This window comes from Capra hircus, chromosome 7 (genome assembly GCF_001704415.2).
Source record: "Capra hircus breed San Clemente chromosome 7, ASM170441v1, whole genome shotgun sequence".
NCBI classification, from domain to species: Eukaryota; Metazoa; Chordata; class Mammalia; order Artiodactyla; family Bovidae; genus Capra; species Capra hircus.
In genome coordinates, this window is record NC_030814.1 from 49,011,033 (window position 1) to 49,037,425 (window position 26,393).

At 54.4% G+C, this 26,393-nt stretch overlaps 2 protein-coding genes across 2 annotated transcripts in view; one reads left to right on the top strand and one right to left on the bottom strand.

The window, feature by feature from the left end:
* Positions 1-26,298, top strand: part of CSF1R (colony stimulating factor 1 receptor) — a 31,602-nt gene extending 5,304 nt beyond the window's left edge. The window contains exons 3-21 of the mRNA XM_018050168.1: positions 312-596; positions 2,615-2,751; positions 3,412-3,571; positions 8,123-8,309; positions 11,023-11,138; positions 11,271-11,391; positions 11,467-11,654; positions 13,246-13,361; positions 18,756-18,882; positions 19,015-19,119; positions 19,556-19,661; positions 20,343-20,510; positions 22,419-22,510; positions 22,613-22,710; positions 23,301-23,423; positions 23,493-23,604; positions 24,208-24,307; positions 25,169-25,277; positions 25,366-26,298. Coding sequence (XP_017905657.1) covers positions 312-596; positions 2,615-2,751; positions 3,412-3,571; positions 8,123-8,309; positions 11,023-11,138; positions 11,271-11,391; positions 11,467-11,654; positions 13,246-13,361; positions 18,756-18,882; positions 19,015-19,119; positions 19,556-19,661; positions 20,343-20,510; positions 22,419-22,510; positions 22,613-22,710; positions 23,301-23,423; positions 23,493-23,604; positions 24,208-24,307; positions 25,169-25,277; positions 25,366-25,503 — 2,588 coding nt within the window. The 3' untranslated portion in view covers positions 25,504-26,298. The remainder of the gene's footprint in view (positions 1-311; positions 597-2,614; positions 2,752-3,411; positions 3,572-8,122; positions 8,310-11,022; positions 11,139-11,270; positions 11,392-11,466; positions 11,655-13,245; positions 13,362-18,755; positions 18,883-19,014; positions 19,120-19,555; positions 19,662-20,342; positions 20,511-22,418; positions 22,511-22,612; positions 22,711-23,300; positions 23,424-23,492; positions 23,605-24,207; positions 24,308-25,168; positions 25,278-25,365) is intronic.
* HMGXB3 (HMG-box containing 3) overlaps positions 20,692-26,393 on the bottom strand; it is a 67,901-nt gene continuing 62,199 nt past the window's right edge. Inside the window, exon 21 of the mRNA XM_018050165.1 lies at positions 20,692-21,472. Within this exon, the coding sequence (XP_017905654.1) occupies positions 21,459-21,472 (14 nt within the window). The 3' untranslated portion in view covers positions 20,692-21,458. The remainder of the gene's footprint in view (positions 21,473-26,393) is intronic.

Sequence of the window (26,393 nt, forward strand, 5' to 3'; positions counted from 1 at the left end):
CCTGCCACGAACAAGGACCTGTGGCAGTGCTTCTAATTTCATTCCTCACAGCAACCCTGTGAGAAGGTTCTTGTTTCTGCCCATTTTCCAGATGCTCAGAGAGGCTGAGTCATTTGCCCAAGATCACACAGCATTAAATAGTGGGGCTGGACCTGGCCCCAGCGCCCCCAAGCATCAGCTGAGCCTCCCCAGTATTATGTGACCTCAGGCAAATGAACAGCATCTCTGAGCTTCACTGTCACCAATGTCCAGGGACCGGTTAGCCTGGCGGAGGGGGGGCTGTTGTAACCCTGTATCTCCATGCTCCCCAGACCCTGTTCGGCCCTGGAGGGTCCTGGCCGAGGAAGTGACGGTGCTGGAGGGTCAGGACGTGCTGCTCCCCTGTCTGCTCACCGACCCGGCACTGGAGGTGGGCGTCTCGCTGGCGCGGGTGCGCGGCCGGCCTGTCTTGCGCCAAACCAGCTACTCCTTCTCGCCGTGGTACGGCTTCACCATCCACAAGGCCAAGTTTATTGAGAGCCAGGACTACGAGTGCAGCGTTCGGGTGGCTGGCAGGGTGGTGAAGTCCCTCAGCATCCGGCTTAAAGTTCAGAAAGGTGCGTGGACAGGGCCGACCTGAGAGCTGGTGCCTGGCTGGAGGGCAAGTAAGGGTGGGTGCTTTGTTTCACCTCCTCCTCCCAGTCATGCCTATGGCATCCAGGGGGCGCCTGCTGAAGCAAGGCCATGAGGTGTGAGGTGCCGGGAGGAGAACCACATGTGTGCTGATAACTCAGCTGGCAGGGCAGTGTCAGGTCATGGAACAGGCTATGGAAAGCATTGAACTGGGCGGTGGTGTAGAGTGTGGGCGTGGGGGGCTCATGGAGACAGTGCCGTTTTATTCGAGTGGAAATGTGAGTTATGAGAAGGTGGAAACAGCAGAGGAACAGCAGGTCCACAGTCGTGAGCTGGGAGCAGGCTTCAGGTGTTCCAGGAATGGAAGGAGGGCCCGAAGCTCTCCCACCCCTTCAGACATGGGTTCCTACTCGGGGCCCACCAGGTGCTGGGTGCTGAGCGCAGGAGAGGGGGCCACCATGAGCAATGCCATGGGGGGTCAGGATGGCAGGTGCATGGGACGCCTCAGCATCGGCATCAGTGGTGTTGAAGTCTCTCTCCTGTCCGCTCCCCCCTTGTTTCTGCTGGGCTGGTAGATGGATTCCGGTTTCTGGGAGGACTGATGTGAGTCAGCAGGACCCCAGGATCAGAATCTGAGCCTGAGACAGGAAGCAAGCACCTGTAATGAGGCCAGGGTCAGAGTGGCCGGGCTGGCCCAAGGCCCTGAGCCCACAAAACCTGTCCAGGAAGCCAAGGGAACCCACTGTGTGTGCAGAGGAGCCAGGCAGGACCTTTCCCTGTAGCCCACCTTGCAGAGGGATCCTAGGGCCCTCGTTTCGCCATGACTCTGGGACATGAGTGCGCTCCTTAGCATCTGACCCTGAGAAACTGAGTTAGGTTATCTTTCAACACAGCCAGAGATGTTAATTCATAGGCTAGGGCTTCCCTCGTGGCTCAGTTGGTAAAGAATCTGCCTGCAGTGCAGGAGACCTGGGTTTGATTCCTGGGTCAAGAAGATCCCCTGAAGAAGGACATGGCAACCCACTCCAGTATTCTTGCCTGGAGAGTCCCATGGACAGAGGAGCCTGCCGGGCTACAGGCCATGGAGTCGCAAGAGTCGGACACGACTGAGCGATTAAACCACTACTGCTGTTTTAGGCACTGGGTTAGCTGTGCCTAAACTAGGCATACCACACTAGGGATACCACCTTCATTTACTGGGGATGACAGATGAGAGAGAAAGCAAATAAATGTGATGAACAAGAAACCAAGCTGAAGAGATTTGGGTAGGGGAGTCCATGGGAGTCTCCAGGCAAGAATACTAGAACGGGTTGCCATGCCCTCCTCCAGGGGATCTTCCCGACCCAGGGGTCGAACCCAAGTCTCTTACGTCTCCTGTATTGGCAGGCGGGTTCTTTACCACTAGTGCCACCTGGGAAGCCCAAAGCTAATTCAGCTAACCTGTGACAGGAGGCCCCTCTGAGGAATGTTTGAGCTGAAGATGTGAAGGGTGAGAACAACCAGTCAAAGTGTGGTTGTTGCATGGATCAAGCATTCCCAAAGGGAAGGGCAAGGGCGTGTCTTTGGGTGGGAGGGGCCACGTGGCTGCAGAGCAGTGAGGGGTGGCAAGTGCATACAGGTTGGGAGCAGGGTCTGGGGAGGTATGAGGGACTGCAGATTTCAGTCTGAGAGTGATGAGAAGCCACGGAATGTTAGCACAAGAGAGGAGCGTGACCCAGTCTTCCTTGTAAGGAGCTCACGTTGGCTGCTGTGAGGAAGCAAGGAGGCCTTCCAGGTAGCTGCAGGAGTCCAGAGCAGAGGGAAAGGGTGTGACTGGGGATAGGCGCTGGTGATGGAGCCAAGGGGACTATTTAAGGTCCATTTAGGAGATGGGACTTGTTGCAGGGAAAACTGAGGTGTCATGGCTGCCTCCCGGGATTTGGGAAGGGAGCCTGGGCCCATGGCAGGAAGCAGAGTGGCAGCTCTGGCCTGGGTGCTCATGGGTGCCTTCCCCTGACCTCAGTCATCCCAGGACCGCCGACCTTGACACTGGAGCCTGCAGAACTGGTGCGGATTCAAGGAGAGACTGCTAAGATTGTGTGCTCAGCCAGCGACGTTGATGTCAACTTTGATGTCTTCCTTCAACGTGGAGACACAAAAGTCAGTACCTGGGGGTGGGGATGGGGTCCTGCCTGTCCTCCTGGCACTCCAGGCCCCACCTCAAGCTGGCACTGGGAGCTGAGGGCATGGCTCAGGACCAGAGAGGGGAGTAACTCACCCAAGGTCTCACTGCTGGTCAGCAGATGATGCAGAAGCAAGTCTCAGGCTCCTGCATCTACACATGTGACGGGAGAGGGAGGAGGCAGTATTCCGCCCTCTTGACCCATCACCTTTGCCTTAGCCAGTAGACAAGAGGCACGTGTCAGCTCACTTCTGACTTTGCAAGGGGTTCCAAGGCCACCTCTGAGGCCCAGGAATGTAAGGATTATTTCTGAAAAACTCTAGAGAGAGGAACAGGGGGTTTTCTCAGGAGGAAATGGCATTAGGCCACTTCTAAGAACATACTTCCTCCCCATGCCTTCTGCATGCCAGGCATAGCCCTATGCCATTTGCATTCTCCATCTCACTTACTCTTCACTACAGCCCTAGAAGCATGGGCCAGTGTTAGGCCCAATTTGCAGATGAAGAAACTGAGGCTCACAGTTCAGCCGCTGCCCAAGGAAAAGCAGATAGTAATCCTTAAAGGCTGAGAATTAGAACCCAGCTCTTTCTAATTCCTAAATCACCTCTGTGTACCGTTTCTGTTCCTTCTGGATGCAGCTTGCAATCTCTCAACAATCCGACTTCCGTGACAACCGTTATCAAAAAGTCCTGACCCTCAAAGTCGATCACGTAGGCTTCCAAGATGCCGGCAACTACACTTGCGTGGCCACCAATGCCCGGGGCGTCCACACTACCTCCATGGTCTTCCGGGTGGTAGGTGAGCATTGGGGTGGTGGGGGCGGGTCAGCATGGATCCTGGGGTGAGGGGGTGCATAAGGGGATTGAGAAAGCGGGAGCTGATATTTTAAAAAGGAGCTGGCACTGTTAGAATAGCTCGCTAGAATCTCCCTTTTCTCAGCCTGGCTAAGGAGCCATGTCTGTGTCAGCCCTCTGATTCCTTCTCTCTCAGAATCCTCCCTCTCTCCCACCTTGGAGGTCCCACAGTACACGGCTGCATCTCATTCCAGCATCCTTTTGTTGTGTTTTGGGACTGATGTCCAGTAGCTCCCTCCTAGACTTTGCTGTTCACTCATTCATTCATTCCTGTATGCCTGGGACTCATACCTCATGGGCATGTGGACAGACAGCAGGCACCTGGGCGGGCGTGGGAGAAGCCTGAGGTGTCCTGGGGACACCAAGGGGGCTCCCCAGCAAAGGCTTGGACTAGATGGACTCTAAGCTGGGACCAGAAGAATGGAGGTGGGTTAGCCAGGCAGAGGGGAGGGGAAGAAGCGGAGCAGCACTTCTGGCACAGGGAACAGCATATGCAAGGCCCAAAGGCAAAGAGAACAAGAGCGTCTGAGATATCCAGAGGAGCCGACAACAGCAGGGACGCGAAGGGCTCAGGGGTGGCCATAGGAAAGCGGGGCTGAGCGTAGTGTCCGAGAGCAAGTTGAACGGGTAGCTTGCATCATCTCTGGTGGGCGGGCGTCAAAGGTCTTAAGAGGAGAGTGATGGGATCAGATGGCAGAGAGGATGCAGGAGTGGTGGCCAGGAGCCCGTGGTCCTGAGCCACATTCCAGCCTGCCTCCACCAATGACGTAGGTAGGTTGCTTAAACTCTCCCCATCTGCAAAATGGGGATCCTAACAGTAACTGTCTCATAGGTTTGCTCTGAGAATTCATTGAATGTGTCTTAACTAACTAGGGCAGGGTCTGGCACAGAGTAAATGTTCAGTGTGCCTGAGGAGATGTCATTTGAGAAAGCTCTGCCCTGTGTCATGTGGATTGGATAGGAGACTCAAGGCTGGAGACCCATCAGGGCAGTTAACGCGGTGTTCCAGGCCAGACATGGCAAAGGGTGCTGGATTATGGTGGGGACCCCAGAGAGTCTGTTATCCAAAACAATCTAGGAGGGACAATGGCTGCTGGGACAAAGCAGAAAGGAGCCGAGATGACCAGAGTGATTGGGGAGGAGGCAGTGACAGTCACTGGGCTGAGAATCCAGAGCAGAGGGCAGCTTCTTCAGGATGGGGACAGGTTCAGAGCGCTTTCAGTTTGGCCACACCTCATGTATTAACCTGGGAGCCCGAGGGGAGGCGGGAGGGCGAGCCTAAGAATCATTACCCTCACAGAACAAGTAATACACCAGGCTTGCAGGAGCACCTAAGCTCTGTTGTGAGCTCATTCTGTGCCAGCAGCTCTGAGGGCTAAGGCAGGAGAGGAGAACAGTGAACTGTCTCCCAGTTATGGATTCTAATCCTATCCGTTTTGTAGTGCAGACCTACAGCAGTCACTCAACGGATGTTGCTTTCCTTCACTCTTCCTGCTAGATCCTTTTTAATGTGGGCGATCCCGTTACAAATGAGAGAGAAAATGCCCTGCCCACACGGAGTTTGTATTCTAGCTGGGAGAAGACAAGCAATAAGCAAAATAAATTATGAAAAAGACAATTGGATAGGATTTCCAGTTTAAAATCGGGTGGTCATCAAGGAAGACTTACTGGGAAACTGACATTTGAGCAAAGACTCGAAGTCGGTGAAGGACCAAGCCATGTAGAATCTTGGAGAAGAGAGCTGTAGACAGAGGGCAAGCCGTGCTCTTAAGGTGGGTCCAAGCTCACCACGTGCAAGGAGTAAGTCAGCCAGTGTGGCTGGGTGGAGCTTGAGAGGAAGTTAGTACATGATGACATCAGAGGTGAAGGAGAAGGTCCTGGGAGGCCAACGTGAAGCCTGGGCTTTCCTTCTTGAGACAGAGGGGATACAATTGGAGGGTTTGAGCAAAGGAGTGACATGATGTGACTTGAGGGTAGCAAGATATAATATGGCTTTCTGGTGCTTTGTTGAGGATTGCCTATTGGGAGATGAGGATAGAAGCCAGGAAACTGTTAGGAAACTCCTGCTACTAGTTTGAGCCAGAGGTGATGGTGGCTTGATTAGGGAGGGATATGGTGGAGGTGATGGGAAGTGGTTGGAGTTTGGATGAATGAATGGCTGGCTGGCTGGCTAAGGAAGAAAGAGAGAAGAAAACAGCCTTGCCCTCAAAGCTCACAAGCTTGGAGAGAGAAGACAGCTACCTAAAGGGAGGACCAGATGCACGAAGTAGTGCGGTGGTGGTGGTGGCTGAATCGCTAAGTCGTGTCTGACTCTTGCAACCCCATGGACTGTAGCCCGCCAGGCCCCTCTGTCCATGGGATTCTCTAGGCAAGAATACTGGAGTGGGTTGCCATTTCCTTCTCCAGGGGGTCTTCCAAACCAGGAATCGAACCCAGGTCTCCTGCACTGCCGGCAGATTCTCTACCAACTGAGCTACGAGAGAAGCCCGAAGTGGTGTAGATGTGGTGCCTAATGACTGTACGATCTCAAAGGGCTGCAGCAGGCATCCTGCCAAGTGAAATAAATCAGGCAGAGACAAGTGCTATGTGACACTGCTTATATGTGGAATCTTAAAAATACCACAAAGGGACTTCCCTTCTGGTCCAGTGGTTTAGATTCCTCCTTCCAATGCAGGGGCTGCGGGTTCCATCTTTGGTTGGGGAACTAAGAGCCCACACACTGCAGGATGTAGCCAAAAAGTTAAGATAAGTAAAACTTGGGGGAAAAGGTCCTTTAAATATAAATAAATTAAACATGTTTAAATACTACAGACTAATGAATATCACAAAAAAGAGGCTGACTCTCAGAGAACAAACTAGCCATTACTGGTGGGGAGAGGGAAGGTGGGAGGGGCCATATAGCAGTAGGGGATTAAGAGGTAGAAACTTTTATGTATAAAGTAAATAAGCTACAAGCATGTGTTATACAACACAGGGAACATAGTTAATCATTTTTAACAACTTTAAATGGAATATAATTTTTAAAAATTGTGAATCACTATATTGGAGAGCTGAAACTTAACAAATATTATACATCAACTAACTATACCTCAGTTTTTAAAAAAGAAAACGGATCCAGAGGAGGGAGCACTCCTTTAGCCTGGAGTGATGGGTGGAGTCTCCCTGCTGGAGGAGTCTTAGAGAATGAGAAGGATCTAAATAGAAGAAAGGAAGAATACGGGGTTCCTGGTGGAGGAAATGACTTGAGCAAAGAGCCCAGGTTGGAACTACTGTGGGGTGTTCTGGGGATATGAGAACACCAAGGTGGGTGGAGAATTGTGTGCGTGTCTGTGTGTGCACATGTGCGTGTCTGTGTGTGCACATGTGTGTAGGAAGAGGGGCCACAGCTAGATGGGCATGGAGAGACCTAATTGGGAAGAGCCTTGAACGCCAGGCTGAATAGTGGAGGTAATGGGGAATCAGAGTGGGCTTTTTGAGCAGGAACATCACAGGGTAGAAGAGTGAATTTTGGATTTCGTAGACTTGAGTACGAAAAGGAGCCCTGAGAGATGATCCAGTCCAGGGAATTTTTACAAAGCCTTGGAGTTTTAAGAAGGCATTTCAGAGGCATCCATGGGTGGCATGGAGAATCTGTGGATGGGGGTGCCTTTCCTTTGCCTGCAATTCAATCAGAGCAGCTTGATTTTTAATTCATGCAACATTTAATTAGAAGGAACCAGTCAAGAATCTTTCATGTATAGGTAGTAGAAATCAAGTCAAACTGACCTCACCAAAAGAGGATTTTATTGGCCTTATTGCTAAAGCAAAACAAAACAAAACATGGTTATGAGCTTCCAGGACAGTTGGATTTTGATGTTCAGATGTGGACAAGAATCTATTGTTTTCCATCCCTCGGCTCTATGTTTTTCTTGTGGGGCAGCACCAAGCTTGGAAACCCCAGTGGAATGAGAGCTTCTGTTTTCCTTCAGTTCCAACAGAAACCATAGGAATGAGTGAGTCCATGGCAATCATGATCCAAAGGGCACAGATTACCCTGAGTGGCTGGCCTGGGTCGCATGCCCACTTTAGAACTGGATATGGAAGTTGCACTGATTAAAGTTCTACCAGAAAAAGGGGAAATATAAACTACTACCAGAAAAGGGGGCATTTTTAGCTGCTAGAAAACATTTTATACAGTTATAACAAGATATTCTATTAATCTGTTTATTACATAAACAACGAGGTAGAGGTGCCAAGGAAGATAGGAATTTGCCTAGGTTCTTTCAGGAACTTGGAGATAAGAGTTTAAAGCCCGGGGCTTTTGAGAGGGGCGGGAGTGGCGGGAAAAAGATGAGAGGGCAAGTTTTGGTTGCAGGCCAGGTCTGTGAGACTGGCACAAGCTAGGTGCTCAGGGAGGGTCCCGCTGAAAGACTGGATGCACGGGTGGATGACCAAATGAACACGCAGACGGACCTCTCCCCACTCACTCCAGACTTCTGTGCATTCTGCTTTCCAGACAGTGCCTACTTGAACTTAACCTCCGAGCAGAATCTCCTCCAAGAGGTAGCCGTGGGTGAGAAGCTCGAACTCAGAGTCAAGGTGGAGGCCTACCCAAGCCTGCAAAGTTTCAACTGGACCTATGAGGGTCCCTTCTTTGGCTCCCAGCCAAAGCTCAACTTTGTAACCACCAGCGACACATACAGGTACCACCCACTAGCTCCCATCTGCATGGCCCGCAGCCAGAGAACACTTTAACCCAGAGTCAGCACTCTTGGGTCCTGTCTCAGCCTTGACTAGGGGTTGAGTCCTTGCCCATTTCTAGGTCTCAGTTTTCTTGACTAGGTAGAGCCTCAACGTCAGTCATCTGTGTTTGAGATGTAGATGAAATCAGCATACCCTTTGTGCTGTATCCTTGGGAAATTAAACACTGTCCTCAAGAGCTCTACCATTTCTTGGGTGTGCGCATTCTGACGGTCACCCAAGGTCTCCTGAGCTTATTCATTTTCCTCTTTTGTGACTAATCCAAATGCAGAAGGCCATCCCCATGATTTCCACTCAGAGTCACACTCCTGATGGCAATTGCACGAGGTATCTAGAGCCACACACACAGGTTTGGAGGACAAGAGGGAATTAATATCTCTCAGTCACAGATACATCGAACGTTCTTTAAAAACCTGTGGCCATCCACCCTTGAGAATTTCTCACCAGCTACTCTTCTCCGCTGGATCAAAACTCTTCTTATAAAGGTCTGTCTGCCTGTGCACGCCCCCACCCTTCACTCCCAGAGTCCCGCAGAGCATTTTAGAAATGTCTTTTTGTCTCCTGTGGACTCTCCTCAGGGTCTTACTTTCCTGCCCAAAATGACCTAACCAGGCAGTTTCTAAACAAGAGAGTTTTTCCTCTAAGGAGGAACACTGATAACAAGTGTGAAAATAATCATTTCTCTACCCTGTTCTATTTCTAAAATTTTTCCTGGAGTAAGGAAACAGCAACCCACTCCAGTATTCGCACCTGGAAAATCCTATGGGCAGAGGAGCCTGGCGGGCTACAGTCCCTGGGGTCACAGAGCCAGACACCGCTGAGCATGCGCACACTCCATCCATAGCTGCTTTACAGTGTGGTGTTAGGTTCTACGCACAGCAAAGCGAATCATCTGTATGTATACACATATCCCCTGTTTTCTGGACTTCTTTCCCATTCAGGTCATGACCGCAGAGCAATGAGCAGAGTTCCCTGTGCCGTACACTAGCTCTCATTAATTACCTATTTTATATATAGTATCAATAACATATAAATGCCAATCCCAATCTCCCAGTTCACCCCATCTCCCTTTTCCCCCATTGATATCCATGTTTGTTCTCTGTGTCTGTCTCTATTTCTGCTTTATAAATAAGACCATCTATACCAATTTTTTCAGATTCCACATGTATGTGTTAACATACGATACTAATTTTTCTCTTCCTGACTAACTTCACTCTCTATGATGGCCTCTAGGTCCAGCCACATCTCTAAAAATTACCCAACTTCATTCCCTTTTATGGCTAAGTAACAGTCCATTGTATACACATACCACATCCTATCTATTCCTCCACCCTTTGAATGAGAGAGAACAGGTCCATTAAATACAGCAAAAATGTGAATCACATGCAATCACTTCTCCCACAACTGTGATGAACAGCCCTAATTCAGTTTTGAACCATTTCCTGCGATGTCTAAGTGCAGTCTCAGAGTCCTTCTCAATAGCGTCTTCAGGCTATGTCTCTACCATAATTGGCTCGTGAGAGGAGACCTGTTTGCCACCTCTGCGGTAGGTAATCCCCAGACATCTTCCAACTCCCAAACTCTTCGGAGTCCTCTTTCTAGCTCTGGAAGCCGAGACCTCTTCGATTCCTGGATTCTTGTTTGTTGATCAACAGAATCAACAAAGACGTTCCCTTGTCCTCGTCTTCTTCTTCCTAGTTCCTTTTTGTCCTTTCCAGCCAGGATTTCTAGCTCCCTCTTGTCTAAAGGAGAAGTTCTGAACTGGAGTCTGCAGACACCTGGTAGGGCGCTGATCCATGGATATGTTTCAGGGGTCTGTCAGCAATAGGGACACTGTGGAAAGGAACCAGAGAGGTGTCCTTGAACTCGGTAATTTGGGGCCTTTCAGTGCAGGGCACCAAACTGAGCCCACGTGGTAGGTGTGTTCATGGTGATTTGGACTCATGCAAAGAGTTAAATTCTTTCCGTTTAAGGAGTAGATATTAGTTATCTCAAAAACTGACCAGGTAGAGGGGTTCTATATGCCGACGAACTGGCTGAGTAAACACCATGGGTTTTAGTCTAGTAATGGCTGCAGATATTTTCCAATGAAGGGGCAAGTGTCTGCAATGAGTCAGGCTCTCTGAATACAGGTCCCTCACGCTCACAGAAAAAGAAGCAAAGGAACAGAAAGGTTAAGTATCCCTGCCTAAGGTCCCACAGCTGGGAAGTGGCAATACTAGGACTGGAGCCCTGGTCTCTGGAGCCCCCTGGCTGCATCCTGCCTCCCTTCCCTTTCAAAGCCCCTCCTGGCAGGGCTGGCACTTTGGGGATAGAAGCTGACCAGGTACTGGCGTTTTCAGTGAGGACTGTTTAGCCCAGTGATGGTGGTGAAAGTAGATACATTCAGTGAGGCTTGTGAGGTGCCTCCCAGCATTGGCACTGTACAGACACCGCCTCCACTAAACCTCAGAACCAAAGTGCTTTGCAGATGAGAGAGGCAATTAAGGAAATTGGGTTGGTGGTTTTTCCATGTCTCAGTGGACCCAGCCTGGGTACCTGGTTCAGCCAAGGCCTTCGTGCCCCAGACCCTTGACCAAAAATAAAACCACCCCCTCTAAGGTGGTTGTCGGAACCCTCTGTCCTCACCCCAGACGGCCTGCTCCTCCCACACAGATATACCTCCAAGCTCACCCTGCCTCGCCTGAAGCCCTCCGAGGCCGGCCTCTACTCGTTCCAGGCTAGAAACGCCAGAGGCGAAGATACCCTGACCTTTGAACTCACCCTTCTATGTGAGTAGAAGGGCTTGGGGACACAAGGTCCCTGGGGCGGCCGAGATAGACCAGCTGGGGGAGGTTGGGCTGGGGCAGAGAAGGCTCAGGGTGGGCGGTCAGGCAAGGAGACTCAGGCCCTCTCTACCTCAGACCCCCCGGAGGTAGAAGTCATGTGGACCCTCATCAATGGCTCCAAAGCCCTGCTCTGTGAAGCCTCAGGGTACCCCCAGCCCAATGTGACGTGGGTGCAGTGCAGCAGCCACACCAACAGGTAAGTTACTTCCCTCCTCACCTGGGCTCAGGGGCTGGGTACCCCAAAGCTCTGACCACATTCTATGCTTCCCAGATGTGATAAGACCCACGTGCTGGTCCTGGAGGAGCTGAACCCTGACGTCCTGCGCCAGGAGCCCTTCCACAAGGTGACCGTCCAGAGCCTGCTGACCCCTGGGACCTTGGAACACAACAGGACGTACGAGTGCAGGGCCCAGAACAGCATGGGGAACACCTCCGGCGCCTTGGGGCCCATCTCTGTAGGTGAGCCTTGGACCCTCCTCCAGGCTGTGACAGGAGGGGTGCCTGAGGAACTACCGCCACCCACTCCTGGGAGCCAAGGGCCAGAGTTTCAGCGCCGAGCAGATCCCAGCCGTACCGAGTCTAGCTTTCCATGCGCGACTCTAGGCTCCTCGTGACCAAAGGCGGCAAGATGGGCAGTCTAGAACCCAGAGGGCTGGAAGTAGGAGGGGGAGAAGGGCAGAGGGGAAGCAGAGATCTAGACAGGAAGCAGCCTGAAGCGGCGGCAGCCTAATCTGGCCCCTCTGCTCTTGCTGCTGCGCTTGAGCTGACTCATTAGTTCACAGGTGTGTATTTGAGACTCACAGGGGAGCAGGGCCTCCTCCGGTCTTAGAGTCTGGTGACGGGGACAGGCGACTAATGAACATAGTCCCCACCCCCAACCCAGGGCCAGCCTCGCTGGCCTTTCCCATCCCTCCCAGACTCCCTTCCATCAGAGACACAGTCCTATCCACCCACGGCCGCTGTGCGGTGGGGGCGGGGGCAATTGCCGCAGCAGCATCGTCTGAGGAAGACTCATCCCTCTCTGCACTGCAGAGAGGCTGCATGTGGGTCAGTTTTTTTATTCTGAGCGGCCCAAGACTGTACAGGGCCACAGCACCCTCAGGCCTCTGAAAAGCAGGTTTGGCACCCACTGTGTGCCAGGCACAGAGAGGACAGACTGGGGCCTCCGCCTGGCTCCAAGGGGCTCCTGGTGCCCTCGCCTTGGAGTCCCAAATTCACGTGCGCTACCCTGGCGGCTGTGTCTCAAGCTGGTGGGCCTATATCACATATAAGAAAGCCAACATCTTGGCTTACGCTGCGCCAGGCATCATGCTAAGCCCCTTGCAGACATTATTTCAGTGCACTCGCCCAACCCCAGGAAGTCGCTTTAGTACAGTTTGCCTTCCCTCCTGGGGCATGATGAACCCGAGGCTTCGGGAGTAGTCACAGGTTTGCTCTCACACCTCATAAGAGGTAGAAGTGAGGCTGAGTCTCAGGTTCATGCTGCTGATCTGGCCAGGGGGTGGAAATTAGGTCCTTCCCAACACATCAAGGGAACTGGGGCTACTGATGTGGGAAGAGGAGACCTGGGTCCATGAGCCTGGCTTTCAGACTCTTGGAGGGCCGTGTGGTCCCAGAAGGCACTTGGGGACACTGCAGGGACCTCCTGGGGAGGCAGATTTCAGTCCAACCTCTAGAAGATCTCTCCGTCCAAGCTGGCCAGAGGTGTAGGTAACGAGCCTCCATATTGGGGGAGGGTTCAAGTCGTGGCTGAGCCCCAGAGGCTTCTTACACAGGCAGGGGGTGGGTTGTGTGATCTGAGGGGCTCCCCCGGCTGCAGAGGCTATGAGTCTGGGCAGGGTTTAGAGCTGGGCGTGAGCAGGGCTGGAGGTGGGTCCTTGCCCCTGGTTGGGGGAGGGTCCGCAAGCTTCCTACTGAGGACACCTTGTTCAGTCAACAAGAGTTTGGGGGGCACCTACTGTGTTCCAGGCCACGGGCCTGTTCCAGTGGGGCACGGGGTCTCAAAGGCCCCATCGGCCGGCTCACTCCCCTGGCCCGCCCCTTCGTGCAGGAGCCTCCATGCAGCCCCTCGATGAGCCCCTCTTCACACCGGTGCTGGTGGCCTGCGTGTCCATCATGGCCTTGCTGCTGCTGCTGCTGCTGCTGCTCTTCTACAAGTACAAGCAGGTGAGCCTGGGCGGGGCGGGGGCAGCCAGACCCTGGGGCAGCACCGCCGGGCTGTGCGGGTCCGCCCGGCAGAGCCACTCACCTGGCAGCTGGCCATTCACCGATGAGAGCTCTCTAGTGGGCGCCTGCTGTATGTTAGTGTGAGTGGCTGCGTGATCAAGACTCAAGCCTCTGGGGTTCTGCTCTCGTAGGCTTCACTGTCTAGAGCAGGAAATGGCTGCTACCACGAAAGTGAGGGCGTGGATTACAGAGGAAAGATGCTACCAGGACAGCCGTGGGAGTCGGGGAGAGGGCAGAGGTGGGATCCTCTGCCAGCTGGGGCTTCCAGGGGCACAAGAGGGGCCCCAGGGGCCAGGCCTGTGTCTCTGTCAGGTGGCAGGTGAGTTAACGGAGGGAAGGCCTGACCATCATCATCCTCTTCATTATTTTTTAAAAACGTATATTTGGCTGTTTCAGGTCTTAGCTGTGGCACCCCAGCTCTTTGGATGCCCCTCTAGTCGAGGTGCGTGGGCTTACTAGTTTCATACCTACACTTAGTTGCTCCACGGCGTGTGGGATCTTAGTTCCCCATCTAGGGATCGAACCCACGTCCCCTGCATTGGAAGGTGGATTCTTATCCACTGGACCGCAAGGAAAGTCCCCATCCTCTTCACTGTGCTTGCTAAGTTGCTTCCATTGTATCTGACTCTGCAATGCTACGGTCTATAGCCCACCAGACTCCTCTGTCATAGGATTCTCTAGGCAAGAAGACTGGAGTGGGTTGCTATGCCCTCCTCCAGGGCATCTTCCCAACCTAGGGATCCAACCCAGGTCTCTTATGTCTCCTCCACTGGCAGGCGAGTTCTTTACCTCTAGCACCATCTGGGAAGCCCCTCCTCTTCATTATTTAATATTATTATGAATCAAGTCTGATGTTAATTGCACTTTGACGTCTAGTACCCTGCCTGTCACTTTGAGGGCTCGATCAGTGGTTGAGCAGTGATTTGAGGGGCATTTTTATGACATTGTTACCTGTACTCTCTCATTTACTGCCCTCAGCAGCCATGGTGTGTGAGCAGTATCACTAACCCCATTTTACAGAGTTGGAAGCTGAGGTTCCAAGAGGTTGAGACAGATGCCCTAGTCTGCAGCTGGCTAGTGGCAGAGGCTGGTTTTGAAACAGTCATTTTCAAAACCATTTTGTAAAACATGAAGTCATCTTATTTTACCCTCACGACAATCTGGAGGCAGGGACTAGAGCAGTCAGCATTCTACAAGAAGGAAATGGGCTCAGCAAGGTTGAAGGACCTGCTCAAGAATCCTAGCTGCTTCCTACCCCAGAGCCCACGGTCTCCACCATTTAGCTGCTCTGCCTGTCTATATGAAAGACCATTTCCGGTACGGTTGGGCACTGACAGGGCCAGGCCAGAAGGCTGCGGGAGGCCAGAAGTGGAGGGATGGTTTCTGGCTGGCAGGGAAGGGAGTCTGCTTGGAGGAGGTGGCCTGGCGTGGGTGAGACTGGCCATGGAGGAGGGGGCAGGCAGCCAGGGGAAGAGGAGATTCAGGGCAAGGGTGTCTCTGGGGAGAGGGCAGTGTACACAAAGTGGGGAAGACCGCGGGGAGCACTGGAAATACTGATGCCTGGAAGGGGCACGTTGGATGTCGGGACCCCATCCTGAAGGTTCAGGAGATGTGAACAAGAGAGTGAAGTGAGTTACAAACGGATAGCGCACCTGTGAGCCCCTTGCTGCCTTTCCTTCCCCGCACCTGCCTTGGGGGTTTTAGTGTAAGCAGAGGTGGATGCTGTGTCGGGGGTGCCCAGAGGCGCACAGGGTGCTCGCTGCGTATCAGCACCCAGCATGAGGGCGCAGCTGAGCGCAGCCTCCAGAATCCGGGGCCCCAGGCCAAGTCTTCAGGGATCTGGGTCCACCTCTGACGCTGGCCGTGCGACCTTGACTGGCAGACTGCAGGCTGCAGGCCACTCAGCAAGCTCCTGGGCTTGGACAGCGCTCAGAATGGACGCTGAACACGCCGGGCCCAGGAGGAAGTTGGCTGGGGAACCGAAGTTTGCTCACGCATTTTGGGATTGGAGGGCTGTCTGAGGTTGGGCATCTCCTTGACTACACGCCCAAAGTGGTTGTCGGGCACTGCTCGCCCACCTCCAGGGGGACAGGACTTTAGTCACTCTCGTGGCCTCCCGTTCCTTCTCTGAGCAGCTCTGTTGCAAAGTTCTTCCTTATATGGAGCTGAAAGCTGCCTCCTTGTGCCCCACTGAGCTGCCTCCCCAGCCCTGCCGAGATTCCAGAGAAGGGCCCAGTTCCCCCTCCAGCCCTTTCTGCCTTGGACTGCCCGGCCCCCTTGGTCAGTTGTTGTTTGGGGACACTCTACCTTCTCTTCAAGGGACCATTTTTGGAACGTGTACTCCCAGGCACCTCTTATCCCATTTAGGAAACTGAACTGGCCCCTGAGCCCACCCGAGAACAAGTGAAGGAAGGCATCCCAGGGATCAAGATGGCCATAACCTGACGTGATGGCCATGCCCGAGGGCTTACACTCCAAGTGTCTTTGCTTTGCCCTTTGGGGTTCTGAGCCTCGCCCCTTCCTGGGGAGCCAGCCTGGTTTGTCCTCACTAGCCAGGCCTGAGGGGAGGGTGGCCCCAATTGGGGGAAGGGTTGCTTCTGTCCCAGGGCTGAGTCATCACCTCTCTGGCCCCCAGAAAGACCACAAGGGGGGCTGAGGGGGAAGAGAAAAGGGCAGGAGTCAGCAGGCTAGAAGCAGGAGGGACGTGCGGAAGAAAGGATGACAGTGACAGGGAGGAGCAAAGCGGATGGTGGGAGGGGCAGTGGGGAGGCTAGAATTCTCGGGAATGAGGCGCATAAAGGGGATGCACAGGAGGGTCCCTAAGATTTCTGGTGAGAACTGTTCAGATCTTCCCCTTCCCGAGACAGAAAGCATCCTCCCACTGAGACAGCAGGCCTGCATGGGGAGTTGCGGGGACTTTGATGATTCCTTGTCCACCTCGGTCGGCAAGGGGAAGTGGCCGGGGCCCGTTACAAGGAATAAGTGAGATGACGCACGTTGAGTGTGGAGCCCAGCGCCCACTCACAGGAAGTGCTCTGCAGGCACGCACTGCCAGCATTCTATTCCGAGGCCACCCGGAGGAGAGACCCCTCTGGGCAGGAGCTCCCAGGAGCTCCACAGGAGGAGCCATGTGTAGGCGTGGCAGAGGCTGAGCAGAACTGGAGGCTGCCTTCCAAGAAGAGGGGTGGGGGCGCCTGAGACAGGAGGGAGAGAATGGTGTCTTCCTCCAGCAATCAGGTCTGGGATTCAGAGGCTGAAGTCCCAGCCAGACAACCTCGCTTGCCTTGATTGCCCTCCCCTTCCCCACTCTCCTCTGCCCGGCTGGGGGTGGAGTGGGGAGGGGGCTGACTCAGGCCCAGCTGCAGGGCCAGAGGAAGGAGAAGTGGCAAGGAGGAAAAGATAGCTTCACCGCAGTGGCTGCTGGAGATGGAAGTGGCCAGGAGAGGAAAAGGAATCCTTCCTGGTGCTGTCTCTGTCCTTTGAGTTGGAAAGGCAGCCACAGGCAGGGCTTGAATCCTCTGACACTCAGGAAATCCTCCTGTCCCATTTCAGACTATCCGCTGTAACTCTACCATGGCCGTCCTGACATTTGCCTGTACTCTCTTGCTCTGAATCAGAACCTGGAAGTTCTTCCTTAGGTCTAACTGCAATCTCTCCCTCCAAACTACCGTCTGGACGTTCTTCCTGATGGCTACCCAGGAGGCTTCAGTCACAGGCCGCCCTCCTCCCAACACCCACTTGAGCTCCCCCCACCTCGAGGAGGGTGCCCCATGGAGGAGCCCAGCTGCTAAACAACACAGCCCAGCTGGCCTCCATGCCCCACGAGTGACCGGAAAGAGAGTTGGACTGCTGACCCGAGGCCTCGGTGTTCTCCAACGCTCCACCCCAGCTTCCACTTTCCACCTAAACTCTGTCTTCCATCAGCACTTCTCGTGGGCACCCCCTGGCATCATGCCCCCATGCAGCTGCCACCCTGGGTAGGAACGAGAGTGGCAGCCACTCCCCCCCAGTTCAGGCTCTGCCACCGGCCAGCTGGTTGGAGCAGCATGGAGAGCCTGAGTGGGTGCGCCAGCTGCTCACTGTTGTGTGTGCAGGGTCTCTCTCCATCTGTCCTTCAACTTTGTAAAGTCCAATGCGTCACTCATCTGCATCAAGTCTAGGAGGTTTCTCCTGGCATGGAGAGAATTCACTCAGTGACTGGCTGCCCTCAAGACTTTCCTGCCTTCAGAACTGTGCCCACTCGCCTCCAGCCACGTGGCACCTCCAGTCCCTCAGCCTCTCCAGGATCTTTAGCACCTCCACACCTCTGTCCCCTCGCTGCTCCCCTGGCCGGCACCCTCTCACCTCCCCGGGGGCCCTCCCTGACTTGTCTTCCAATGTCCCCAGCTCCCTCTGTCCTCTCGCCCTGCTGTATTGTCTCCATCGAGCCATCTGAAAATCTATTTTTTTCTACATTTTGTATTTGTAGTCCTATGTATGTATGTATTTGAGTGGAATGCCTGTCTTAGCCACTAGAATGCAAACTCCAGGGGACAGGAACTCTGTTTTGTTCAACTCTGAATCATTGATGCCTGAAACAAATATGTGCTCAGTGAAATATTTAGATGGGAGTAAAACTCAGCCTTAAAAGGGGAGGAAATGTTGATATAGGCAACCACATAGGTGAACCTTGAAGACGTCATGCTGAGTGAGATGAGACAGTCACAAAGGGACAGATTCTGCATGATTCCAATTAAATCAGGTACCTGGGACGGTCAGATGCACGAGATAAGTGGGAGGTGGGAACGGGGAGCTGTTGTTTAGTGAGGACAGTTTCAGTTTTTCAAGATGGAGAGTTCTGGAGATTTGTTGCGCAACAGTGTGAATGTACGTACCACCACCGAGCGGTATGCTGAGAAATGGTTGACTTGGTGAATTCTGTTATATGTATCTCACCACAAGTGAAAATAAAATAGCTGATACTTGGATGGGAGGGTGGATGTGTGAACGGACCTACAGTTTCACCCTCCCTCCTAGCTCAGGAATTACCAAATTATCAGAGCTGTCAAGACCCTTAGACATGGTCCTAAATCTTTCAATATACAGTTAGGGAAACTGAGGCCTGGCGAATGGATGCTCCCTTGGTAAGGCCAAGCCAGACAAGGACTGGGCTCTTGGTACCATAGGCGTGGGGTGACACGGCCCCTCTCGCCAAACTGCGGGCCACACACCCACCTCCTTGCGCTGTGCGGTGGGACCGCCCAGCCCCTGTCCTCCTGGGTCGGGATGATGTCCCAGACCCACCTGGCAGGCCCGGCTGACCTTCCTCCCCTTCCCCGCCCCCGCCCCCTACAGAAGCCCAAGTACCAGGTGCGCTGGAAGATCATCGAGAGCTATGAAGGCAACAGCTACACCTTCATCGACCCCACCCAGCTGCCCTACAATGAGAAGTGGGAGTTCCCCCGGAACAACCTGCAGTTTGGTGAGCCGGGGTCTCTGCACCCGCCACGCCCTCCTGTCACAGGGCCGGAATGGGTGGCAGGGAGCCTGTGGGCCCCTAGAGAGAGGCCCGTCTGGCACCCCAGGACCTGAGAAGGTTGTGTGTGTGTGCCAGGTAAGACCCTCGGAGCCGGAGCCTTTGGGAAGGTGGTAGAGGCCACGGCTTTTGGTCTGGGCAAGGAAGATGCTGTCCTGAAGGTGGCTGTGAAGATGCTGAAGTGTGAGTGCAGGAGGGGCTCGGGGGTGGGGGAGCGGGCAGGAGGCGGCGGACACCACCGGGACGGTCTGTCCTGTGGTCACGGGGCATCGCCCGCATTTTCGGCCTGTCAGAGCCTGGGATCAGGCGTGAAGCCGCTCTGTTTCCTTTGTGAGCTCCAGGCTCTCTCTTATCCTGGGTGTAGAAGGGCTTCTGACTGAACCCCAAAGGGGCTGGGATGAGAGGCCACCCTGGGCTCTGGCTTGGCCCCAGCTTGGCCCAAACCAGTTCAGTGACACGCCACCTCTTCTCTCTCCCCCACCTCTCATCTGTATGCCATTTACTCTGCCTCTTTCGGCTTCTGATTACCTTGGGTGCTCCGGGTGCCCCCTGCTTTGCTCCGTGTCTCCTGTGTGTGGCCCTCCACGTCCTGCCCTTTCTCTGTGGCCCCACCTCCCAGCCACGGCGCATGCTGACGAGAAGGAAGCCCTCATGTCAGAGCTGAAGATCATGAGCCACCTGGGCCAGCACGAGAACATAGTCAACCTCCTGGGAGCCTGTACCCAGGAGGTGAGGGGCCCTGGCAGGCATGCGGGGCCACGATCTTGAGTGTCTGAGAGCCCCAGGGCCTCACAACATCCATCTTCCCCTTCCCATCCCCACAAAGTGAAGGTAGTATCCCTGTCTGGGCATCCCTTGAATTCCTAGGCCAGACGCCTGGACTGGTCAGAAGCTGCTTGTGGATGACAGGCAGTTCTGGGAGCTCTGACCAGTGGCTCTCAGACATGTGGGAACATCAGAGTCACCTGGAAAAGGAGCAAAGAATGCAGATCTCCAGGCCCCACTCCAGGGAGTCTGATGCTGTGGGTCTGGAGTGAGGCCCTTCAAACCTAACTTTAAGCCCCGACTCAAAGAGGCTGGGCACTCACTGCAGGGCCCATAGAAGTGTCCCAGGATCCACTGGGATTCAGCCCACCCCATTCTCTTCTCCTATAGCAACTGTGACTTATATGGAACTGCCTTAGTTTTCCTTTGAAGAAAGAATTCTTCAGCTAGTTTTTTGGAGGGCCCTCTGCTCTAGACAGATGTGGTCACTGAGGCCCAGAAAGCATGGAGGGCTGCTTACAGACAAGCAGGATAAGAACCTGTGACAGAGTCACAGCCCAGGTTCTTATTGCCCTTTCCCCACATTCTCGTCCAGGTGGGGTGGTGGATTAAGGGTGCACTGACCCCACTCTCTTGGCTGCTCTAGGCCCTGTCCTTGTCATCACGGAGTATTGTTGCTATGGTGACCTGCTCAACTTTCTGCGAAGGAAGGCTGAGGCCATGCTGGGACCCAGCCTGAGTCCAGGCCAGGATCCCGAGGCAGGCACCGGCTACAAGAACATCCACTTGGAAAAGAAATACATCCGCAGGTAGTATCCTGGCAAAGGCCGGGACTGGGAGGTGGGGCCCTGTGTCTATTCCCAAAGTCAGCTCAGGGTTGGGTGGCTGTGTGGGCTTCACCTTCCCGCTCATGCTATGGGGAGTAACCACCAGTATTATGTGGGCACTTTAGTTTGTCTCCTACTTATTCCTATTGTCCAAGGAATATTTGATCCCCTACTATGTTCCGGGAGGATAGCGGGCAGAGATAGGAAGCTCACAGTCTGGTGGAGTCAGGTGTTAATGAATCATTTTATCGTGCATATAAGATCTATTCAGGGCCCTAACTAGAGACGGGCAAGTCTTGGGGATAATGGCCCTGTTTCTCCCATAGCACCCATCCCAATTTTGAGTAGCCATGGGGAAGCGGGATAGAGTCTGTTCCTTGTTGGATGAGAAGGTATCATCCAACACAAAGTATCACAGCATAGCTGTGGCCAGGTCCTTGGTCCACTTGGGCCTGTTTCCCCAAGAAGCCATCCAGGCTGAGCCTCTGAGTCTCTGCTCTCTCGCTCTGAAATGCTGTGATTTCTGGAAGCCACCCAGAGGGAGGAGGACAGAGCCACATGGGGAACCACAGAGAGGAAGTGGCGTTTTGTGTCACACACGAGTCAGGGGCAGAGGCGGAGCCTGGTTGGGCCCTGCTGCTGCCACCTCGTCCAGTGCTCACCTAAGCCATGCCGCTCTCCTGCATGCCTTGGACTCAGGGCCTGTGAGGCCTCTGGGCCAGGCTGCTGGGAGCTGCAGCAGGATCAGGAGAGGGTATACACTGAGCTATGTTACCACTGTCAGCTACCCAGCCCGGAGAAGGGGAAGGAGACCATGCCACTCTATCCAGTGACCTCGAGCACGCGGGCTGGCAGGATCTGCTTCCTCTTTGGAGTTTCCGACACCCTTTGGAGAGGGTGGCTCATGCTGGGCCTCAGCAGGCTGGGAACTCAGGCCAGATCAACTTGAAATGAGAACAGAAGTCAAGTGTTAGCTTCCATTTTCACGATTTCAAGAGCAAGTGGCATGTGGACCAATCCTGCTAATGGGATCCCAGGCTACATTAATAGAAGTATAGTTTCTAGACCACGGGAGAGAATAGTTTTTCGATGGTCAGACCATAAATAAAACACTGGATTGTTTTTCTGGGAACACTAGAGTAAGGACGCCATCACGGTGCACTTCTCTGTCACAGCAGGGGGCAGGAGGTGAGAGGTCCAGGCTCCTATCTGGTTGAAATATTAGAAGCTACCCAATCTTAACAGCTACCCAGAGCACAAGCTCATGGTCTTCTGAGAGCTGTTAGGAATGTACAATCTAAGGCCCCTCCAGACTTGCAGAGTCTGAACCTGCATTCAAATAAGATTCTCCAGGTGATTCACACGCACATGCATTAGTTTAAGAAGCTCTAGATCAGGCCTCCACTCTGGCTGCACACCAGAATTGCCTAGAGAAAACTGCTAAGTGGGAATGACTGTTTGGTCCCTAGTTTCCAGTCTTTGGTCTGAGAGGGTCTGAGTATCTGGAGCTTCAGGGTGAAGCCAGAAGGGAGAGACACAGTGCAGAGAAGTGGACTCAACAGAAGGGGCCCTGGCGTAAGATCAAATCCTTGCTGGGCATTCCAGGAAAGAGGGAGACACTTCTTGAGGGCAGAGCAAGGACCAGGAGGAGGGACAGCCCGGGGCCAGACTAGCATCAGGAACAGTGGAGGACCTTCTAACAGGCAGAGCTGCCAAAGACGCAACAGGCTGTAAGCTTCCTTACTGGACAGCCAGGCAGAGGTCGCTGATCACTTGAGAGAGTGGGTCAGAAACTGAAGTCCAAGTTGACTCAGGGCCCTTCCTCTCTGCTGAGTGGCTGGGCGAGGCCTGAGCTGGGCAGCAGAAATAATGGGCCCCTCTCCTATGCAGGGACAGTGGCTTCTCCAGCCAGGGTGTGGACACCTACGTGGAGATGAGACCTGTGTCCACTTCTTCGTCAAATGACTCATTCTCTGAACAAGGTGTGAGGAGGTGCCGGGGCTGAGGGAGAGGAGAGGGGTTGCTGGGGTCAATGCAGGGCAGGGAGGTCAGCGGGGCCATCCCGATGCCTCTACCCACCCCAGACCTGGACAAGGAGGACGGGCGGCCACTGGAGCTGCGTGACCTGCTCCACTTCTCGAGCCAGGTGGCCCAAGGCATGGCCTTTCTTGCTTCCAAGAATGTAAGTCTCAGAAAATGGGTCCCTCTCTGTGGTCACCCAGGGGGGTGGGGGTGGCTGAACCCGTGAGGCTAGATGGGTGAGGACACGGGAGAGAGAATGGAGTTTGTGAAGGGGGCCATGCTCCTCACAGCACAGACTGGAGTCTAGAGCTGGAACAATGGCTCTGTCACTTGCTGTGTGGCTTTGAGCAACTGCTGAACTTCTCCGAGCCCAGGTTTCTACACCTATAAAGACATGCAATCGTAGGATGGCATGAGGGTAAGATAGGGTTACAGTGTGCGCAGATACTTAGGGGAGGGCCAGCCCTGAGGGTGGCAGCCGCTTGTCCTGCTAGCAGCTCCAGACCACCCAGCTTCTGAGGCGGCTCCTGCTGCTCTCAGCCAGAGGGCCAGTCACGGCGGTTTCTCAACACTGCCTGTCTGACCACATGACATTTTCTCCAACTTGGGTCATGGTACTGGAGCCAGGGTACAGGAGCAAATATGACGGCCACTGCCTCATCCGCCAAGCCCTCTGGGGCCCTGGCTGCTGCCCCTGCACCCTGGGGTCAAGCAGGGAGGGGCCAGGACTGACCCTCAGTGCCTTCCCAGTGCATCCATCGGGACGTGGCGGCCAGAAACGTGCTGCTGACCAGCGGCCACGTGGCCAAGATTGGGGACTTCGGTCTGGCTCGGGACATCATGAATGACTCCAACTACATCGTTAAGGGCAATGTGAGTGCTGGGAAGGCTGGGGAGGGGTGGCTACCCTGGACCCAAGGTAACCGGGGTCTGCTGTGCCAGGCTCGCCTGCCCGTGAAGTGGATGGCGCCAGAGAGCATCTTTGACTGCGTCTACACCATTCAGAGTGACGTGTGGTCCTACGGCATCCTGCTCTGGGAGATCTTCTCACTCGGTGAGCTGCTGGCCCAGTCAGGCTCAGCGTGGGGCTGGCTGGTGCTTGGTGACCCATGGCACCTGTACCTCCTGGGGGATGCTGGCCCAGGAGGCTTGGAGGTCAGCGCAGAGCAAGGGCTGCTGAGGGCGCAGGGGTCGGGGAAGCATCTTAAAACCAAGTACTGTGGCTCCCAACGTAGGCTGAGCCCCTCCACCCTGACAGCACTCACTCCAGGCTTTTCCTCACCTGTCTGCTTGGACAGTTGCTGCTTCCTTGAATGCCGTTTCCCCTTGTCTGAAATGTGCATGTCCCTGAAGACCCAGCGCCCATCTCTGGGGCACCAAGACAAGTACTTGGGCTCGGCCCGTCAGTGTGCTCCTCCACCGACCAAAGCCTGTCCTGCAATTCTGCGGGTGTAATGAGACCTGGGCGAAGGCTTTCTACATCCTAGAAGTCTATAATAAGCAGGACACCTTTTGCAGCACCTGGCCCGTAGTAAGCGCTTGTTAAGGGGAGCTGCTGTTTGACTACCACGTCCAGCTGGGACCTGCCACCCGGCCCTGCCAAGATGTAGGGGACGGCGGGTGCTGAGCGTCTTTTCCGTGATCTTGCCTTTTGCAGGGCTCAACCCCTACCCTGGCATCCTGGTGAACAGCAAGTTCTATAAGCTGGTGAAGGATGGATACCAAATGGCTCAGCCCGCGTTTGCCCCAGAGAACATGTGAGCAAGGCACCCCAGGGTTTGGAGGAAGTGGACGGAAGGGCGTGTGGCCCGTCTTTCCAGTCCAGTGTTCTAGGACAGGTCTCCTCCCGCCCAGAGGACCAATGCGGACCCCTTTCAGCAAGTTCAGGGTTTCCATGGGTTTTCCAGGTAGCATGGAGGACATTCTCAAAGAGGGAACTTAACGGGGCTGACCCCAAGACAGATGATGAATGTTTAATTCGGACTGCCACTATGAGCCCAAGAAGGCTCTTCTCTTTTCTTCTGTCCTGGCTGCCAGCCTCTTGCTCAACACAGACTGCTCAACTGCAGTCTCTAACCGCCTCCCGACAGCTGGCTCCCTGCCCTCACCACAGCCCTTCTGCAGGCCTGCTGGCCCGTCTCGCCCACTGCGTCTTTCTCCAGCCACTGTCTCCCCACAACTGCTCCCTATGCCGCCCAGGTGCTCCCTGCCAAGGTGGATGCAAACAGCCCACTAACCAGCTCCTCATCCACTTCAATACCACCACCAAGCAGCCGCTTAAACCTACCTGCAGGCAGCAAGGGTGCCCCTTTGTGCCAAGAGCTTGGGCAAAGTAGCATCCTCGAGCTTTTTTTCTCAATTTTCAGGCCCATTCTGACAAAAAGCCCCCTTTCCCAGGGTTACCGGAAACATTAGATAAAGCGCACCAAGGACTTCGCACTGGTCTTGTGCTAAGCTCACTTCTGACTCAGTTTCAGGACCTCTGCCAGGCAGGAGTGAGTGTGTGTGTGTGTGTGTGTGTGTGTGTGTGTGTGTGTGTGTGTGTGTACACGTACGTGTCTGCACATGTACGTGATGACTCCCAGGCCCACGAGCTGCTTCTTCCTCTCCCGTCTCAGATACAGCATCATGCAGGCCTGCTGGGCCCTGGAGCCAACGCGCAGACCCACCTTCCAGCAGATCTGCTCCCTCCTCCAGGAGCAGGTTCAGGTGGGCAGGAGAGAGCGGGTGAGTGGGGCCAGACTCACGGTGGGCAGCTTGGTTAAAGCTGAGCCTGACCCTGTGGGACTGACCATCCCCTGGCCTCTGCACCCAGGACTACAGCAATCTGCCGAGCAGCGGCAGCAGCAGCAGTGAGCCGGAGGAGGAGAGCTCCAGCGAGCACCTGACCTGCTGTGAGCAGGGCGACATCGCCCAGCCCCTGCTGCAACCCAACAACTACCAGTTCTGCTGAGGAGGGGGCCACAGGGAAGTACTGCCCTCCCCGCCTCCAAGCTCGCACCTCCTCCGTGGATGGGGCACCACAGGGAGAACACACAGACTCTGCCCTTCGTCTTTTCCCTCAACAGCCTGGCCTAGCCCTGAAACTCAGGAATGGGGGATCTACAGGAGGCTGACGAGAGCCCCACTCCCAGGGCCTGGGCCATCACTGCCAGTCGGGGACTGGGGCTGAGCCCCACCCCACCCCTCCAGTTCTCAAAGCTGTGGCCTCAGCTTCACTGTGCCAACTGGGAGAACACCCAGCTCATTCTTAACCTGTTCCCACTTCTGGGAACCACCTCCCTTCCATCCCTCCTGTTTGTTTCAATGGAAATGGACTGATTTGGTGATTGAAGTTACCCAAGAGCTACCCAAACACTGAGACACCAAGGTTCCTTGGGCCCTGGCAGAATGGAGGAGACACCTACTGAGTGGCTCGATGAGAGCAGACAGATGCTTACGGCTGTGCTCAGGCCCTGGGAGCAGGCTGGCTCCTTTGGAAGAACCTAATTAACTGTCCCCTTCTGCCTCTAGGCCTTCTTTCTACAGCCCCATCCCGCCCTGGGTCTGGTACTGCTGCAATGAGCCAGGTGGCAGCTAAAAGCTTGGGTGTGTTCTGTCTGGCCCCCACCATACTGAGGTGGAAGGCAGGGGACCCGTGTGGCTGGCCACACCAAGCAAGCAGCACCCGCTCCAGGTTGACTCATCGTAACTAACAGTTACACTGTGGAATGTCCCTGTCAGCATTAAACTAACCCCATTAACACAACCAGCCTCTGTGTCTTTGTGCCCTGCAGACTTCCAGGGACCTCCTCCGTCCTTCCACAGTGAGTGACCCTCCCCAGCACCTCTGGGGCCCAACCA